Source organism: Suricata suricatta, chromosome 3 (assembly GCF_006229205.1).
Source record: "Suricata suricatta isolate VVHF042 chromosome 3, meerkat_22Aug2017_6uvM2_HiC, whole genome shotgun sequence".
Taxonomy (NCBI): domain Eukaryota; kingdom Metazoa; phylum Chordata; class Mammalia; order Carnivora; family Herpestidae; genus Suricata; species Suricata suricatta.
Window position 1 is genome coordinate 18,214,739 of NC_043702.1, and position 18,991 is coordinate 18,233,729.

General features: G+C 39.1%; 1 protein-coding gene across 9 annotated transcripts in view; it reads left to right on the plus strand.

Annotated features, from left to right (window-relative positions):
* The window catches only part of USP37 (ubiquitin specific peptidase 37), a 96,890-nt gene that overhangs the window by 17,079 nt on the left and 60,820 nt on the right, over positions 1–18,991 (plus strand). For all 9 annotated transcript variants that reach the window (XM_029933808.1, XM_029933814.1, XM_029933815.1 and 6 more), the window contains 5 exons: positions 4,635–4,732; positions 7,924–8,102; positions 8,441–8,518; positions 15,330–15,427; positions 16,706–16,790. In XM_029933808.1, the coding sequence (XP_029789668.1) occupies positions 4,635–4,732; positions 7,924–8,102; positions 8,441–8,518; positions 15,330–15,427; positions 16,706–16,790 (538 nt within the window). The remainder of the gene's footprint in view (positions 1–4,634; positions 4,733–7,923; positions 8,103–8,440; positions 8,519–15,329; positions 15,428–16,705; positions 16,791–18,991) is intronic.

Genomic DNA, 18,991 nt, shown 5'->3' on the forward strand with positions numbered 1-18,991 from the left:
TATTAATATTTCTCTGTTAAAGGAGGCTTATTGACTGTCCAGGGCCTGTCGTTTCAGGAAATATTCTTTTAATGGTGTCTCTCAGTTTCTCTTGTTGTGCCTTTGAATATTTTATTTCCCTACTCAGCAATATTTGGGACTCGCTGTCATGCACACTTTGGCTTGTTTCTTGGTGTAGCCCTAAGAAGGAAAACAGACACACACACACAGAGGGAATAGTAACACACAAACGCACAGACAAATCAAACAAACAAACACATTAACGGGGGAAAGAAAATAAAGAGAATGGAGAGGAAAGAGACGAAAAGGGGAGGAGAAGAAAAGAAAAAGAAAGAAAAATAAATAAAGGGGGTTAGAGACAACAAAGGACTGTGGACAGTCTAAAAGTGTATGACCAGTTGAGGGGAGAGGTAGGGATGAGATATAGGAGAATATGTCTGGATTGCAAGAAGGTAAAGAAGAAAAAAAGAAAAAAAAGGGGAGGAAGGAGAAAGGAAAATGAGTAAAAATTTTAAAAAGTTTAAGTAAAAAAAACAAATAATAAAAAACACGTACAGAAAAAGGCGAAAAGAAAAAAATGAAGAAAAAAATTATAATAAAGCAAAAAACAACAACAGCTCCCCCTTGTGGATAGGCGTGATTTGATGTGATAGGTCTTGGGGGCTGCTCTCAGAGGCTCTGCCTTGGTGTCTGCAGAGATTAGATAGGAGGCATGCCAAGCTCTGCTGAACTATGAGCTGTAGGCCACTGTAATGAGTCTAATCTCCTTTTGCCGCGGTTGAGCACGGTTGAGTTGTATTTTCCAGGCCTGCCTTGGTTCAAAGTTCCAGTCCATGCACGTTTTTGCTACCACAGATGACCTGTTTTTGTTTTGGTTGCTGGCTTCTTAAGGGGAGGAATCGGTTTGTCTTGGCGCAGGCTGGGATTTCAGCTGCCCCTGCCTGAGGCGAGATGCACAGCAGGAGGTGAAGTGTGCACCATCTCAGACCCATCCCCCAGCAGGGATCGGGTTAGCGTTGGGGGAGGAATGAGGACATAGCTGTTGCTGGAGGTGGCGCCAGGAGCTGCTGGAAATGAGCTGGGAGCTCCTGCAGCCTGCGCGCGCACCCAGGTCTCCCAACACCGCCAGCTCTCTGCTGGGATCATGCAAAGGTGGGGGCTATTTTTTCCCTGTTGGCACCCGGGATTCAGGGTTCGCGCGGCCAATGCTGGGGGCGAGATGCGCCATGGAAATGAGGTGTGTGCTCGCACTCCCAAAACCGAGGTCGAAGTGAGCACCCCTGACACCACCAGTGCAATGGTCGCTGACTCCTTGCCAAGATGGCGCTGGGCTGGAACTGTTCCTTCCCTTGCACCACCTGGGTTCGGGATTTAGGTTACCCAGCAGTTATCTATGGAGTGAGCTTCTCTCTCCAAGCATGGTTGAGCGTTCTTTACCTCTTCCCCAGAGACAGTACTAGGAGTGTGTTCAGTCTCTCTGTCTCTTCCTTTTGTTTCTCGGGCTCCAGGAGCTTGCCCTGCGTTGGGCTGGGGCTGCCACCTCCCCTGCCTGTCTCGGGCTGGCCTGTTTTCCAATTTCCCCAGTTCGCACTCACTCACTCACTCAGGTATCCTTCAGGTTCTTTTCCTTCTGGAGTCCATATTTTCTCCTTCCGCTCTTGCAGATGAGAGTAATATCCTTCTCAGTTCGATAGATGGGGCTGACGAAGTTTACAGAGCTCCCTTCCTCTCCGCCATCTTGGCTCCTCCCCCTCTGTTTTTGTTTTATTTCATTGTACCCATTATGTTAGTTGACCCACTGTTTTAAGAATTGACATGTGTAAGAAAAGAATGTCTCTAAATAAATTTGAATGGAAAGCACAATAGATTCTTGGAAACCCATGTTTAAATCTGAACATGATATAATGGAGAAATGTAAACTTTGGTCCTAAACAGATTTGGGTTTGAGTCCTACCTCTGTTTATTTCCTCTGTGGTTTTCAATATTTCACTTAATGACTGAGTTTCAGTTTCTGCACCTCTAAAATGAAGATTACATCACTTAGGTTCAGGTCTTATTAACGAATAAAAATTCATAAATAAAAAAGATGACTGTTACATGATAGATACCTAGTAATTAAGTCAAGAAGGAACAGCCTGTGGAGTTGAACTGTTTTGTGCTCCTGGACAAGTTATTTTAATCTTTTGAGTTTAGTTGCCTTAGCTGCCCAAAAGGGATAATATGTACTTTACAGAGACTAGAGTAAGATAATGAATATAAAGATACTTTGGAAAGTGTAGCACATTCGATATATAACGTGTGGCAATTCAGATCAGTGAATTGATCTCAAAAGACTAAATTGGATAGAAGTGTGAGCTATAAATGTGATAAATAACCATTTAAGAAGAATAAAGCTGGCTCCCTATCTCACTTCATTCATCTAAATAGATTACTTTGATCAAGGATTTGAATGTAAAAAAGTAAAATGATAAAAGTATTATTAAAGGGGGACAGTGGATTTTAATGTAATAACTAGATGGAAAAGACCATTCTGAGTATGATATAAAAATCCCAGAATCAATAAAGGAAAAATTTAATAATGGACTGTAAAAAATTTAAATGATCTCTGGCAAGAGTTAAAAAAAAAAAAGGAAACAAAGGGAGAAATATTAGCCATAGTGATAGAGTTAATGTTGCTAATAAACAAAGATTTATTTTCCAAATCGGTATGAAAAGGACAGTCCAGTAGAGCAGTAGGAACCGCATGTAGGAAATTCAGGAAGATAAACAGATGGCTTTTACAGATGAAAAAATCTCAAGTTCAATAATTGAATTCAGGTTCTTAGTATCACATCAGCAATAGAATGAGGGGAACAGGATAGTCTTGTGTATTTGGTAGGAACTTAAAATTTTTTTTGGAGGAAGATCAGTTTAGTTTAAAGCAACTTCCTTGGGATCCCTGGGTAGCTAAGTCAGTTAAGGGTCCAACTCTTTTTGTTTGTTTTTTAACATTTATTTATTTTTGAGAGAGTGTGCACACACACACACAAGCAAGGTAGGGGCGGAGAGAGACACACAAAATTTGAAACAGGCTCCAGATTCTGAGCTTTCATCATAGAGCCCTATGCAGGGTTTGAACCCACAAGCCATGACATCATGACCTGAGCCAAAGTTAGATACTTAACTGACTGAGCCACCCAGGTGCCCCATTAAGTGTCCGACTCTTGATTTCAGCTCGGGTCATGATACTATGGTTGTGGGATCGAGCCCCACATTGGGCTCTGTGCTGAGCAAAGACCGTGTTTGAGATTCTGTCTCTGTATCTCACCAAAAACAAAAACAACAACATAAACAAAAACCATACATCCTATACTCCAGCAATTCTTACTCTAACAAGTTCTTCGAATTCCTGTTTTACAAAAACAGTTTTATTCGTGCAAGAAGATATGTAAAAGGATGTTCAGTATTTGCATTTTTAAAAAATTAAAACATTTCAAAGGATTGTGGGAAATTGAAGTATAAAATACTTCCTTAAGTATATACAAATTCATACTTCTGTAGTATCTTACTTTTTTTTAAGTTTATTTATTTTGAGAAAGAGCGAGCATAAGTGTGGGAGGGGCGGAGAGAGAGAGAATCCCAAGCAGGCTCTGTACCACCAATGCAGAGCCAATGCAGGGCTTAAACTCACAAATTGCAAGATCGTGACCTGTACCAAAGTCAGTTGCTTAACCAACTGAGCCACCCTGGTGCCACAGTACCTTACTGTATTTTAAGCTAGCATTGATCTCTTTGGGATAGAAGCCATTTATGCTGCTTGCTGAACTTTATAAAGATTGTTGGAAGTATATGTTGCTGGTTGTAACATGTTTCCTTGACATCCAGTGTTAGTGTTCATTCCACTGACACATAGTAACTAACTTTTCTGTAGTGTTAATTACCAACTAGTTATATAGGAGACTTTCTAGCACTTTGATTTTGCATTTAAAATATTTTTTTGAAGTAGTTAAGCGTCAGTGGCTTAGTCAGTTAAGCATATGTCTTTGGCTCCGGTCATGATTTCATGGTTCATGAGTTCAAGCCCCATGTCAGGCTCTCTGCAGAAAGCCCAGAGCCTAGAACCTGCTTCGGATTCTGTGTCTCCTTCTCTCTCTGCCCTACCCCCCACCCTTCAAAAATGAACATTAAAAAAATTTTTTAAATTATTTTTCTATTACATCTCAGATTTTTGCGTGTTATTTCATTTTTTGCTTGAGAGTCTGGCTTAGAATTTTAATTACTTTTTATGTCACATATATTTTTGGAAACAATTGGTGATAAGCACTTTTTTTTAAAGTTTATTTTAGAGAGAAAAAGAAAGTTTGCTGGATGGGCAGAGAGGGGGAGAGAGAGAATCCCACACTGTCAGTGGGCGGAGCCTCTTGTGGAGCTTGAACCCACAAACTCAGTGAAATCATGATCTGAGCTAAAATCAAGAGTCAGAGGTTCAACGGACTGAACCACCCATGCACCCCAGCACTTTGATGTTTTTTTTATGCTTTCTTCTATTTTTTCAGTGTTCTGTAATATTGGTAAATCTTTTTATTGAATTAAATGACTTGGGATTTATTTATTTATTTATTTATTTATTCATCCCCCCCCCCCACCCCCCCCAGCCATGAAACCTCAGGGTTCTGGTAGTTTTGGAGCTATTCTGGGCAGCAGGACCTCACAGAAGGAAACCAACAGGCAGCTTTCTTACTCAGACAATCAGGTATGTTCACTTGATCTTTCTAGCTTTAAAAAAAAAAAAAGTTAAAAGTCAACTATTTTATGAAATTTTTTCCAAAATTTATCACTTATTATCCTTCTTACATGTAGTTTTACTGAACCAATATGACCTGTGCTGTATGACACATGGTCATCATTTTGAACCACAGTAAAATGTAAGGCTTTTTTTAAATGTGTATATATTTTTTTAAGTGGGCTCCATGCTGGGCAATGTGGGGCTCAAACTCACGACTTTGAGACCAAGACCTGAGCCAAGATCGAGAATCAGACACTCAACCAACTGAGCCACCCAGGTGTCCCAAAGCATAGTTTTTAAAAACATAGCTTTGGTGTTGCTGCTTACTAATTGTGGGTCATTGGAGAAGTTCCTTAAGTATCCTGAGCCTTACTCTCCATTTGTGAAATTGAGACAGAAATAATATTTTAAGGGTTGCTGTGAAGATAGCCAGTAAAAGTGCTTAACTCATGATACCACATACTAACAATCCTATAAATATTCAGTACTGTTACTTCTGTGATGTCCTTAGAGTGTGTTCTGCATTATGAACTTTTCACCTACGCTATATGATACCAACCTGTTTTGTTGAGATTCTCTATTTACTTTTTAAATAGTTTTTCTTCATAAACATTCAGATAGCCATGAGACTTGTGGTGTACGATCGCAACTTAGGAGTCCTATGTCTTTTCAAATTTATCTTATAAAGGGAAACCAGGCATAAAATAAGAAACGCTTTGAACTATTCTGTAAGTAAACCGATGAGTTATGTTTAGCTGTGCAGGGAGGTGATTATTTAGTCCATTTGCTGGACTAAGCAGTGAGTAAGATTTTATTTTTATTAGTTGTTTTAATAAGTTGTGGGGTTTTTGTTTTTGTTTTTTTACATTTTAATCGAAATATAATTGACATGCTGTAAATTGCATGTATTTGAGGTGTACAATTTGACATGTTTTGACTTAAGTATATACCTATGAAATCATCACTATAATCAACCAAGTGAACATAGCCATAGCTCTTAAAAGTTTCCTCATCCCTCTTGGTATTCCTTCCATCCATCTTTCTCTCTGGCACCTATCCCCTAAACCACAACTGGTTTGCTTTTTGTCACTGTAGAGTAGTTTGAATTTTCTAGAGTTTTATATAAATGGAATCAGTGTATATATTTTTTTGTCTTTCTCAGCGTAATTACTTTGCAATTCATATGTAGATAGAAATTTAAACTGTTAGAATATCTAAATGTGTAAATGTTAACATACATAGCAGAAGCAAATATTTATACTCACAAGTAATGATACCTGTTAGTGGGATTGTAAAATCAATTTTATGGGTCATAACTAGCATTAAATGAAAAAGGGACAAAATAGAAAATAATAGAGGAAGTATTATACATAGTAAGGATAAGTATTGATTTCTGAAACTTCTGTTTTGGTTTATATGTATAATAGTTTACAGTGTAAAATATTTCTAAGTAGAGATCATGGTCAAAAATATTAAAAAATACAAAACAGTATACATATGTATATTATATAGTATGCTACTTTTTTTTTTTACTTTGAGAGACAGAGAGAGACAGTGCAAGCAGAGGAGGGTCAGAGAGAGAGAGGGAGATAAAGAATCTGAAGCAGGCTCCAGGCTCTGAGCTAGCTGTCAGCACAGAGCCCGACATGGGGCTTGAACCCATGAACTGTGAGATCATGACCTGAGCTGAAGCTGTATGCTTAACCGACTGAGCCACCCAGGCGCCCCAGTATGCTACTATTTGTATAACAAAAATAATAAAATTGACTTGCGTTTACATAAAGATGAATACTTATAAAGGATAAGAGAATGGCAAGTGGAAGAACTGGGTAGAAGGCAATGGATGATAATGAGACTTTTTAGTATATGGCTTTTATACTAGTGTTTTGATTTTTGAGTCTTGAGAATGTATCACCCATTTGAAAATACATTCTAAATTTTTTAAATTGTTCATTCAGATGATTTCAGATTTTTTTCTTCCCTATCCTAAGATTGTGTGTAATTCTGTAGAAAGAAAGAAATTGGAAATTTCTTCCATAGAGAAATCACATTGCTTTTAATCTAGTTATAAAACTTATCTGGCAGAATGCTGGCCAGAAGCACTATTTCCCAACGAAGATGTTTAAATTGTTGTATTCACTTTTTATGTTCTTGCTGGGCTTTTAGGGTAGACTCTTTGAGTGACCTTCTGCCAGTGGACTCAGTCTCACTCTCATTCTCCCCATCACTGCATTTATTTGTTTCATTCCTCCAGACTAGAACCCCCTCAAAAGTCATATGAGGTGTATGTGACTTGGCATTTAAGCTGTGGCAACCAGATGTCATCATTGCTCCTTTTTCTCACATTATATCACATTATCATAACCACTGCATTTTTTTTCTCTTTAAAGTCAGGTATTCAGGGGTGCCTAGGTGGCTCAGTCCGTTGAGCATCTGGCTTCAGCTCAGGTGATGATCTATCGGTTCGTGAGTTTAAGCCCCGCGTCAGGCTCTGTGCTGACAGCTAGCTCAGAGCCTGGAGCCTGCTTGGGATTCTGTTTCTCCCTCTCTCTGACCCTCCTCTGCTTGCATTGTGTCTCTCTGTCTCTCAAAAATAAATAAAAACATTAATAAAAAATAAAGTCAGGTATTCAAAGCAAATTCTTTTCTGCCTCCAATTATGTTGTGGGAATTTTAAGTTTATGGGAATGCTAGAAGAAAATAAGTGTCAAGTTCAATTATTGATGCAGACTGTATATTAGAATCAGCTAGAGTGCTTTAAAAAAGCCTAGTGGTGAATGGGCCTCACCCTAGATCAATTAGGCTAAACTATCTGGAGATGAGTTTCTAGTTGTGAGTTATTTTTATAAAAATTTCCCGTGTGAGGGGCGCATGGGTAGCTCGTTGCCAGTAAGTGTTTGACTTCAGCTCAGGTCATGATCTTACACTTTCGGAGTTCAAGCCCCACATCAGGCTCTGTGCTGACTGCTCAGAACCTGGAGCCTGTTTCAGAGTCTGTCTCCCTCTCTTTCTCTGCTCCTCTCCTGCTTGTGTGACCCTTCCCCCCCCAATAAATAAACTTTAAAAAAAGTTAAAAATTTTTTCTATGTGAGAATCAATGATCTAAAAGCATGCCAATTAATTTGAATATTTAGTTATGTTAAACTTTATTCTTACAGACGCCTTCAAAAAGGGGAAGTTTGGAAATGAAAGATGATATTCCATTTCGAAAAGTTCTTGGTAATCCAGGTAGAGGATCAATTAAGACTGCAGCGGGAAGTGGAATACCTGTCACCCGGACAGTTCCTTCCTTGACATCTACATCAACACCTCTTAGATCAGGGTTATTAGAAAATCGGTATGAAAGACTTCTTTTCTTAATCATTGGCTGTGCCTGTTTATAAATGTCTTTTAGGCCTTTTAGAAAGACAGATACTTTGAGAAAAAGAGATTGGGCAGTGAGTAAAATATGTTAGAAAAAGAAAGTATAGAGTATATATTTTAGAAGGTAATTAATTGGCTTTTTATGATTTGTGTCAGTGACACATACTGAGCACGCAGATGTACGGTATGTTAATTAAAATGTGTAGAGAATTAAGCGGTAGTAGTTACAGTTCCTGTCCTTGAGTATGTTGATTTATACTTAATGTTATGAATTAATACTTTTTAAAATAACTTTTTCTTTCTCCTCTACAGGACTGAAAAGAGGAAAAGAATGCTATCATCTGGTTCAGAGTTGAATGAAGATTACCCTAAGGAAAATGATTCATCATCGTAAGTTGCTTTAAGAACACTTAAGGCACTAGATCAGTATTTGTTCTATATTGGTAATTACAGTCACTAAGGAAGATTGGGAGAGAGGTGTTTAGTTTATGAAAATTCTAAATATAGAACAGAAAGTAAAGCATTTTGGTGACAGTAGATTATAGACTCCAAAGGGAGAGTATTTGGCCATTGCTGTTGCTTTGATCATTGCCCTTCTCCCATCCTATCTTTTTTATTATCTGCGAAACTTAGAGGAAGCGTAGAATTGAAGAATTCTAAACAGATATTTCTTGTTGGCTGCATTTTTGGTGTGAATTCTTTCCTTTCCTTTATCTGTGATTTCTTTCTTTTTTTTTTCTTTTTTTTTTTTACCCTATTCATGTGAAAAGTTGGCCTGGGAATAAAAGGATGTGAACCTGACTTAGGGTCTAGGCAAGGCGCATCAGTTTTTTAGAGGTATTTTCTGGGTTGAACACAAGAGGCTAGACCTGCCACAGGACAGTCACCAGCTCACAATCGCTTCCTCATCATGGGAAGATTCTTGTTTATTTTTTGTTGTTTGGGGGAGAATACTTATTATACAGTTATAAAGTACCTCAATTAGTGCCTTTTTTTTTAGTTTTTATTTAAATTCAGGTTAGTTAGCTTGCAGTGTAATGTCAGTTTCAGGTGTATAGTTTAGCAGTACAACACCTGGTGTGCATCCCAAGTGCACTCCTTAATCTCCGTCACCTATTGAATCCATCCACCCACCCCTCCTTTGGTAGCCATCTGTTTATTCTCTGTAGTTAAGAGTCTGTTTTTTGGTTTTTCTCTCTCTTTTTTCCCCCCTAGATAATTTGTTTTGTTTCTTAAATTCCACATACAAGTAAAATCATATGGTATTTGTCTTTCCCTAATTAACTTAGTTTGCTTAACAGAATACTCTCTGGTTCTGTCCACATCATTGCAAACAGTCAGTTAATACCTTAACAGAAATCAGTTTATAGTCAACTGGTGGTGTTCAAGGTCAAGAGTCAACAGAATGGAGTTGAGGAAAAGCTAAAGAAACTTTATATTTTTATTGGGATCTTGGTTCTGCTGCTGTAACAGATCGAAATCTGGGTAGGTGATATAGAACTGGTGTGACATCTGAAACTACAATCACCATGGACTCAAATTCCTTCTATCTTGTTGATCTACAAATCTTAAGTACCTTTAACTTTGTGAATCAAGATAGCTGCTTCCACTTTCATGTCTGCATGCCTGTTGATGGGAATGGGGAAAGGAACAAAGGGAGGGCACACTGCTTTCCTTTAGGCCAGAAATCATACACATCACTTCTGTGCACATTGGCCAGAATTGGGTCATATGGTTATACCACATTAGGAGAAACTCTGGGAAATATGCCTAGCCTAGCCTAGCCCAGATTATACGATTATGGCAGAGGGTACACTGGTTATCTGGGACAGCTAGTAGTCTGCTGTGTTTACCTCTCTAGCCATAGACATCTATCTGTTCATCATCCTTCCCATACACTTAGTCGTTGTATCCAGTCCAGAGCCCAGGATCTCTGGGTGATGTGCAGTTCTCTCCAGAAGGTCTAAGTGTGCCTTGGACCATATGTGCCTCGTGGTCTGATACCTAAAAAGTAAAAGGCAAGTTAATCTGTATTCCCCACTCCCAACTCCATACATGTATCATTATATATTGCTGGAATGAACATAAGAGAACCACAATAAAAATTTGTATTTCGGAAAGATAAGAATAGGATACCGAAGGAGGCACTGCTCTACAGCAGGAGTAAAATCTTTCTGAAGACAGTGAAGGCAGTGGAGTAAGTTCTTGTAGCAAGCAGTCTGTGTTCTATCTTCTGGGAGAAACTCCCTCATTGTACTTCATTTGACTCCTGCTTTTTCCCTCTAATAGGTTTCCTTTGTCTTTTATCTTTCAAGGCCATAACTAAAGTGGGTGTTGAAGACTGTGTTCTTTCTTGGGGCTGTGCAGCTTTTGTAGCCTGCTTCCTGCTGATAAAGTTATGGGAGTTTAGAAGTGTCCAGAAATTATTGCTTCTCAGCCTTTTGGCTAAGATCAAGTGTAGAAGTATCCAGAAATCCAGGTGTTTTAGAAGTCCAAAAGCTTATTTAAAGATAGAACAGTTGCAGAATTTTATAGGCTTGAGAAAGAATTGGGGCCAATATTCTTGTTGTTTGGTTCTTGTTGTTTTTTAATGTTTATTATTTAGAGAGAGAGAGAGCATGAGCACCCACCAGCAGGAGAGGGACAGAAAGAGAGAGAATCCTAAGCAGGCTCTGCATTGGCAGCACAGAGCCTGACATGGGACTGGAACCCACGAACCATGAGATCATGACCTTAGAAATCAAGAGTTGGGGAGGGGGTTCTGGGTGGCTCAGTCAGTTTAGCACCTGACTTTGGCTTGGGTCATGATTTCGTGGTTCATGGGTTCCAGCCCTGCATCAGGCTCTATCCTGACAGCTAAGAGGCTGGATCCTGCTTCAAATTCTGTCTCCCTCTCTCTCTCTGCCCCTGCCCTGCTGATACACTGTCTCAGTCTCTCTCTCTCTCTCTAAAAAATAAATAAAACATAAAAAACAATAAAAGTTTTTTGAGTGGCTTTAAGAAAAAGAGTTGGTCACCCAACCAACTGAGCTACCTGGTGCCCTGGGTTTTTTTGTTTTAATAAACATTTAAGTTTTGAATTAATTTTAGATTTACAGAAAAGTTGCACAAGCAATACAGAATATTCTTGTATACCCTTCACCCAGTTTCCCCTAATATTAACATCAACTTGTTTTTTCCATAAACTTTCTCAATTATCTTCTATCATTGCCTCAATTCGGCAGTCAAAAGCAATTGGATTTTTTAGGTTCCATATGGTCTCAGATTACCAGATAATTTCCATTCTAGACCCTTGGCACAGAGGACTATATTCCTTTTCATCCCTGATTGTAAGCTGGGCATCCCTTGCCCAGATTTATCTGTCTTGAATAGGACCATGCTGAAGCACAGACCAGTATTCTTACTGTCTCGGTCTTTTCCTTTAGAGGTATAGATTCGATATGCAAGACATTACAGATAACAGGTTTATGAACATTTTGCTGAGATATAGCATGTAGCCAGTGCTCTATGTTTTAGGTTTGTTAGGGTAGTACCACACTTCTAGTAACAAAATTTGTATATTCAGTGTCTAGTTGTGGGGAACACAGTTCATTTTGGCTAGTTCATATATACAAAGGGATTTACCTTCAGAGAATATTAGAAGACTTACGGAATCGTTAGAAAAGCTGAAAAGATAGGCTCTAGGTTAAGCTTTCAGAATGATTTTAAGAGCTGTGCCCCAGATCAGGTCACCAGAGACTCTCCCTGGCTATCGCTGAGGCTGATAGCTGCATTGGAAGCTATAATCTCTAGCGCTGTGCTGCCATTGCCAAGATTAGAAATCTCTACAGGAAAACCGGTCACTTCTGAAATGATGTTTGCCATCCCAAGGAGCAGGTCACATTACCTCTGCCTTTACTGCCTTACTTTTCAGATCTTATTCAGCTACGTGTAATTACCTTATCTGAATTCACATCCTGAACACTAAGGAAATGTTTTTTTTACTTTTTTGGCTTTTATAGGACAGATACACTAAAAGGTGGTTGTAATGCACTGTTGCATGCTAGTTCATCATAGCCACCATACTTTGGGGACATCTCACTTTTTCTGCTTAGAATTCTATGTAGTGAGCCCTAAATTTCTGATCTTTGTTCTGGGTTAAAAATACTTTTTTACAACATCACAGTCAGATCTTATGAAGTTTGGGTTTCCTAGAAGACTATCTATTAATACACTTGTCCGAGTGACTTGGTAAGAAGGTGTTCATAGTACAGACCAGAGGGAGGAAAGTAGGACAGGGAAAGAGAGGAAGCCAACCAAGGGTGTGAGCGCAGCTAAAAGTCCCACAGAAAGTAGGCTTTATCTTGATACAGCAGGGGACTCTGCTCCTGTTCCAAATTGAAGTGACGAAGATGAGCTTTTATATTCCCCTACTGCACAGTCTTTGGTTCTGTGGTTCTGCCCAAATGGGCAAAATAAGTAGCCCAGAGGCAGTTCTCTGAAGAAGAACTGCAGGTGCTGGCCGTTGAAAGCACACAGTCTGGAGGTGTAAAAAGTATAAAAAGGGATCTGAAGGGCTTTGATGGAGTGTAACCATTAAGTTCATTCCATGGTATCACAGATTCTTCACATTGATGCTGCCTAGTTTCTGGGTGAAAATCTTACAGAAGGAGAGTTAGAGGGATGAGCTACAGCCCCTTTTGTCCTTACTACTATAAATAGCCTTGAGGCTATAACTGGTATTATCGTGTTTTCTTCTGTCACCCATTCTAGATTTGCTGCATTCTCCATTAATACTTCTGCTGGTCTTGGTGACTTGCCTACTGGTATGACTAAGGTTTTCATCCCTGTGGGGATGAGCCCTTTGCCACTATGTACTTGTGCAGGCCATGGTTGCTAAAATTGCCCATTCGTAGTTAAAACTGAACATGACAGTGCTAAGAAATTCCCTAGTAAATCCCCTTTATTCCAAAGATATCCTTGGGGCTCCTGGGTGGCTCAGTCGGTTAAGTGTCTGACTTCGGCTCAGGTCATAATCTCTCAGCTTGTGGGTTCGAGCCCCACATTGGACTCTGTGCTGACAGCGCAGAGCCTGGAGCCGCCTTCTGATTCTGTATCTCCCTCTCTCTCTCTGCCCTTCTCCCACTTGTGATCGCTCTCTCTCAAAAACAAAACATAAACAACAACAAAACAAAGATACTCTTCATGCCCCCATTATATAGTGTCAACCCTACCGCCTTAATCAAAATCAGGGGTGCCTAGGTGGCTCAGTCGGTTAAGCATCCAACTCTTGATTTCAGCTCAGGTCATGATCTCACTGTTTGTGAATTTGAGCCCCACATCAGGCCCTACACTGACAGTGTGGAGATTGCTTGGGATTCTCTCTCTGTCCCTTCCTCTCCTTTCCTGTCCCTCCCCTACTCATTCACCTGTATACCTGTGCTCGTTCTCTCTCTCTCTCAAAACAAGAAAACAGAGTCAGTTACCCTGCTAGAATGGCAGTTCCTTTCTTTGCCTATTCTTCTACCAACATGAGGAGCCCAAAATGAGTAGCAGCCATAGCTTTAGATTAAACGGGACGTTTACTGTCCCTACTGGTGAAAAAAGTTCCCCTTCTGGGAACCAGGACTTGATTTTTTAATGTCTCGCTAGTGGAGCTCTCTGATGCATTACTATGTGAAACAGATTCACACTTCTATATGGCCATTCTTATACCTCTTCCATAAATCATTTCTCCCCGATCTTCCAGGCTTGCTACTTGCCCGCCCCTTACTGCAGGCTGATTGTGGCTGGGTACTCTCATTTCTCATGCATCCATGGTCAGTTGTTGAGTTGACTAGTGGTTAGTTGACCCAGAGTGGCCTCGCTTGTGATTGGCCATTGGCTGCCTACTGGTTGGGTGAAGAGGGTGATTGGACCCTGTGTCTTTCATCATTTAGCAAGTTAGACTGGAGTTATTCACATAGCAGTGTCAGAATTCCAAGAGAGTGAGTATAAATTTGCAAGGTACATTTAGCCTTAGGATCAGGACTTACACAATGTTATGTCTGTTGCATTCTTTTGGGAAAAGGAAATCACTAAGCCAGCCCCTTTAAGGCATGGGAAAATAGACTGCATTTCTTCATGGGGGATTTGGGTACAAGGAAAGGAATAATTTGGGACATATTTTTAGAAACTGTATTAAGATACAATTTGCATATTCTAAAATCACTTATTTTAAATGTGCAATTCACTAATTTTGGGTTAATGTATTGAGTTGTGTAACTGTCACCATAATCTAGTTTTAGAATGTTTCTATAACCCCAGGAAGGTCCACTGTGTAATCTACAACATTTCTCAAATGCTAGAGATATTGCACGAGCCGTATTCTCTTCTAGCTTATCCCATCCCATTAACTACAGATGAAAGTCTTAATAATTATCGTCATTAGGGCCCCAGAGGTATTACCACTAGCAATGGGATTTCTGTTACCACTGCCACACAGTGGTCCAATTCCAGAATCTTGTCCTTAGAAGTGTGCTTCCTAGGCCCATTTCTAGAACCAGGTATAATAGATCAAGTTCTCCAGAAGCAGACCCTGAAATGGAGATTTGTATGCCAGTTATTTGTTAAGAAAGTACTCCCAAGAGATACCAGGAGGGGAGTAGGGAAAAGCCAGTGAGTGCAGAAAATGAAGCTTGAGTGTGATCTCATACAAAAATCAAGCAGAGGTTAGGCTTTATCCTAATTCCAGAGGGAAGATCTGTTATATAAAATTCACCTTAAGTTGTCCTCTGATACAAGGCAAGGGAGCTGGGCTTCATGACCTTACTTGTGACTCTCTCAAAGTGCAAGCAAAGTATCTGTAGTAGCTTGAGGATAATCTGTGAAAAAGAACCCTAGGTACTGGCTGTCAAAAACATACCTAAATTGGAGTGGAAGAGAAGACACAAAAACGGGGTCAGAGGGAATCTGGGTAGAGCATCTGCGTTATGTGCTACAGGCTTTATGCATGATGGATCTCCTAAAATTAGCACTTTTAATCAAAGCATGAGCATATCTCCAACTGAACCCACTCCACTGGAAAGGTTTAGGTATTTGGGAATAATAGATGAGGGAAATGCCACTTGAGAAATTTTGACCTGTGTGTGTAAATGTAAATTTTCTGAAATGATAAGAATTTAAAATTAAGAACTATGTCTTTTATACCTACATATATATTGAATTAAATTATTAACTGTAGGAACAACAAGGCTATGACAGATCCCTCCAGAAAGTATTTAAGCAGCAGTAGAGAGAAGCAGCTGAGTTTGAAACAGTCAGAAGAGAATAGAACATCAGGTAAGTTTTTGTCTTCATGTAAAATACTTATTATATGATGTTCTGTATTATACTAGAAATAGAAGCCTAAACTGGGACATATCTCTACATTTTTCAGGCATAATACATGATTCAGCACTAGTTATTGGGTGCCAGTTTGTATCCAGTACTTGACTAAATTATTAGAAATAAGGGACTTTTTGTTCTTTTAAGAAAGAATCTAACCTTTACCTTCTTCCCTATTTAACTGCCTGCAGTTTAAGCTTTTTCATTATCAAAGTACCTGAACCATAAAATGAATTCAAGGAGTTACAGTGGTTGAAATTGAGGAATAAGTTCCAAGACCTACCAAAGTGCTACTTTTTAGAAGTTCCAGAAGATCTAGGGTACAGGCTGTACCCTGTTTTACAAAAACTAAAGTTAACACTGTCCACAAATTGTTGTCCGTGTTTCCCACATTTAACATCTCTGATGCTCTCAACTCCTCAGAGACTCAGCTATGTGGTATTGATTTGAATATGATCTCAACTGGAAATTAAATTGAAGCAAATGGCATGATTTTGACTTAAGAGAATTCATTTGATCAGAACTCCAGGAACATTTCTTTTTTAGTGGTTCAGGGTTGTGACATTGGACTCTCTCCAATATAATTCTTACTTCTGAAATAATAATACATCTTATAACATCCACTTAACTGGTTTTCAGCTTTTATAATCAAGTCAGAAAACAATGCTTAAAGATGTCATAAGCCTTGACAGTGTTGAAGTTAAGGTGTGTCTTAGAAAAGTTGATGGGGAAGAGGAGGAGAGAGAAAGAATGAAGCGGTCAAGTGATAACACTCATGGAACAAAATGTGGAAGTTTTAAGTGTGTTAAAGTTACAGAGTTAATCAGTAAAAGTAAAGTTAACACTTTGAGAGGAGAGAATAGGAGCAGATGCTGTAAACGAGAAATTGCTAATTTTTCATAACAGAGATAACATATTGTTTATAATGAGAAAATCAAGAAAGAGAAACATTATCTAGTATTATGAAGGAAATGAGGAAAACAGTTTTAAAAATTGGCTATAAATTAAAAGCAAAATTTGTGGAGCTTTAGGGCAGGAGAGACTTCTTTGCTATTATAACCTTTCCACAGTGTTTGATATTTTAACACGCACATATATTACTTTGATGCAAAGAAAGGGGGAGAAACAGTTAAATATAAACAGGTCTAATGCATAGTTTTATTATTAAATGAATTTGAATGGTTGATTTAGGAATTAAAAGTTCCCTGTTTGTGTGTGTGTGTGTGTGTTTAGGGCTTTTGCCTTTACAGTCCTCCTCCTTTTACGGCAGCAGAACTGGATCCAAGGACTACTCTTCTGGCAGCACGAACCTAGACAGGTATGCATCGGTATATGCCTGGGGAAGACCTTGAAGAGCTCTCTTTTTCTGAGTACTGAATGGTGCTTTAGGCTGTGCATTATTGGGCTTAGTGAATATCCTCGTTTAAAATAACAAAATTGATGAGAATCATTTCTCGTGACATTTTAGTTAGAAATTCGAAAGTATTCTGGAGGCTCACCTGTGTGGCTCAGTTGGTTGAGCATCTGACTCTTGGTTTCGGCTCGGGTCATGATCTCATGGTTCGTGAGCTCAAGCCCCACATCAGACTACGATGACAGCATGGAGTCTCTCCCCCTCTCATGCATGTATTCTCTCTCTCAGAATAAATAAATAAATTTTTAAAAAATTATTTTTAAAAAACTACTCTGGAAATGTTTTGATTTTCAGATGCCTTTATTTTTTAATGTTTTTAACAAATGAATAAATGTACTGAGGCCACAGGTTGTGACTGGCAAGATCAGATTCTAGACCAGTGTATTTTCTTTCTTTTAGGCCAGTGTATTTTCCACCTCCCAAGTGATGAACAGATTAAGATCTTTCCTGAGGCATTTTATTTACTTCTTTATTTATTTATTTATTTATGAAAGAGGGAGCATGTGCACACACAGTCAGGTGAGGGGCAGAGAGAGGGAGAGAGAATCCCAAGTAGGCACTGCACTGTCAGCACAGAGACAGAGTCTGATGGGGGCTCGAACTCACTAGTGAGCAGTGAGATCAGACCTCCGGCGAAATCAAGAGTCCAACACTAAACCAACTGGGTCACCCACATTCCTCCTCAGACATTTTTAAATTGCCTTTGTTGCCTCTGTATTAAGGTACTACCAAAAGTTAGGACATTTTCTTTAAAAAACAAGTTGCATGTTAGTATCTTTTTTTTTAACTTTTTTTTTTTTAATGTTTTATTTATTTTTGATACAGAGAGACAGAGCATGAGAGGGGGAGGGAAGGAGAGAGAAGGAGACACAGAACCAGATGCAGGCTCCAGGCTCTGAGCTAGCTGTCAGCACAGAGCCTGACACGGGGCTCGAACCCACAAATGTGAGATCTGACCTGAGCTGAAGTCGGAAGCCCAACCGACTGAGCCACCCAGGCGCCCCGCATGTTAATATCTTTTACTGGAAAAGGCCAGTCAGAAACTTAATTGCTGATCCTATACAGATTGAATTTCCTTTTTTTTTTTTTTTTTGAGATTTACTGAACATAAATATATTAGGCAACTACTAAGTGCTTGTCAAGAAGGCACTATCTTGGAATGTAGCCCGGAGGGGCATTGGTAAATGTAAAAGGTAAGGGTAAGGGGTAATGGTGGTGTATAACAGATATGCTATATAATGACCTATTACGTGATATTTTGTTCTTTAGTAGAATTTAATGCAAAGTGGTAAAAGATATTTTAATTTTTTTTAACCTTTATTAATTTTTGAGAGACAGAGACAGTGCACTAGTTGGGGAAGAGCAGAGAGAGGGCGACACAGAATCTGAAGCAGGCTCCCGGCTCTGAACTGTGAGCAGAGTCTGATGCGGAGCTCGAACCCAAGAACCGTGAGATCATGACCCAAGCTAAAGTCGGACACTAAACCGACTGAGCCACCTAAGTGGCCCAAAAGTTTTTGAGTATTTGATTAAATGAGGTGAAGTAAAGAATTTGATCCTGTATTTTTAGATATATCCAGCCTTGGGTGGTAATTCAGACACTTTATAACTACAGTGATAACTGAGGTATTTGAATTTAAAAGAGAGACATATTTTTGCTTATTAGAAGAATCTTAAAAGAATCCAAGGTTTTAAAAAGCCTAAATTAAATATAGTACAAATTTCTTCTCAAGATACTAGGATATGTGTATGTACTACACATAGGAATGACTGAAGAAAAAACCATTTTTAATGTAAAACTGCATTTAAGGATGAGGTGAAAATTTCCAAATCAGTGAAGAAAGAACTGAGGAAAGGCTAAAGCCGTAAGGCACATGGAGAACACAAACTAAAGTCAAGTATTTAGGCCTGAGTCATTAAAACCAGCGTGAGATTGGGAACTTAACATGACTCCAGGCCAGAACCTGGTTTGTTACATGAAGCTGCCTATCTAGAACTGCTTTCTGTGCTAATAAACCAAGGCAAAGTACTTTTTTAGAACTACCTGTGTTTGGAACCCATAAATGTGCTGTTGCCAGAGATCAAATACACAGAAATGGGAATTG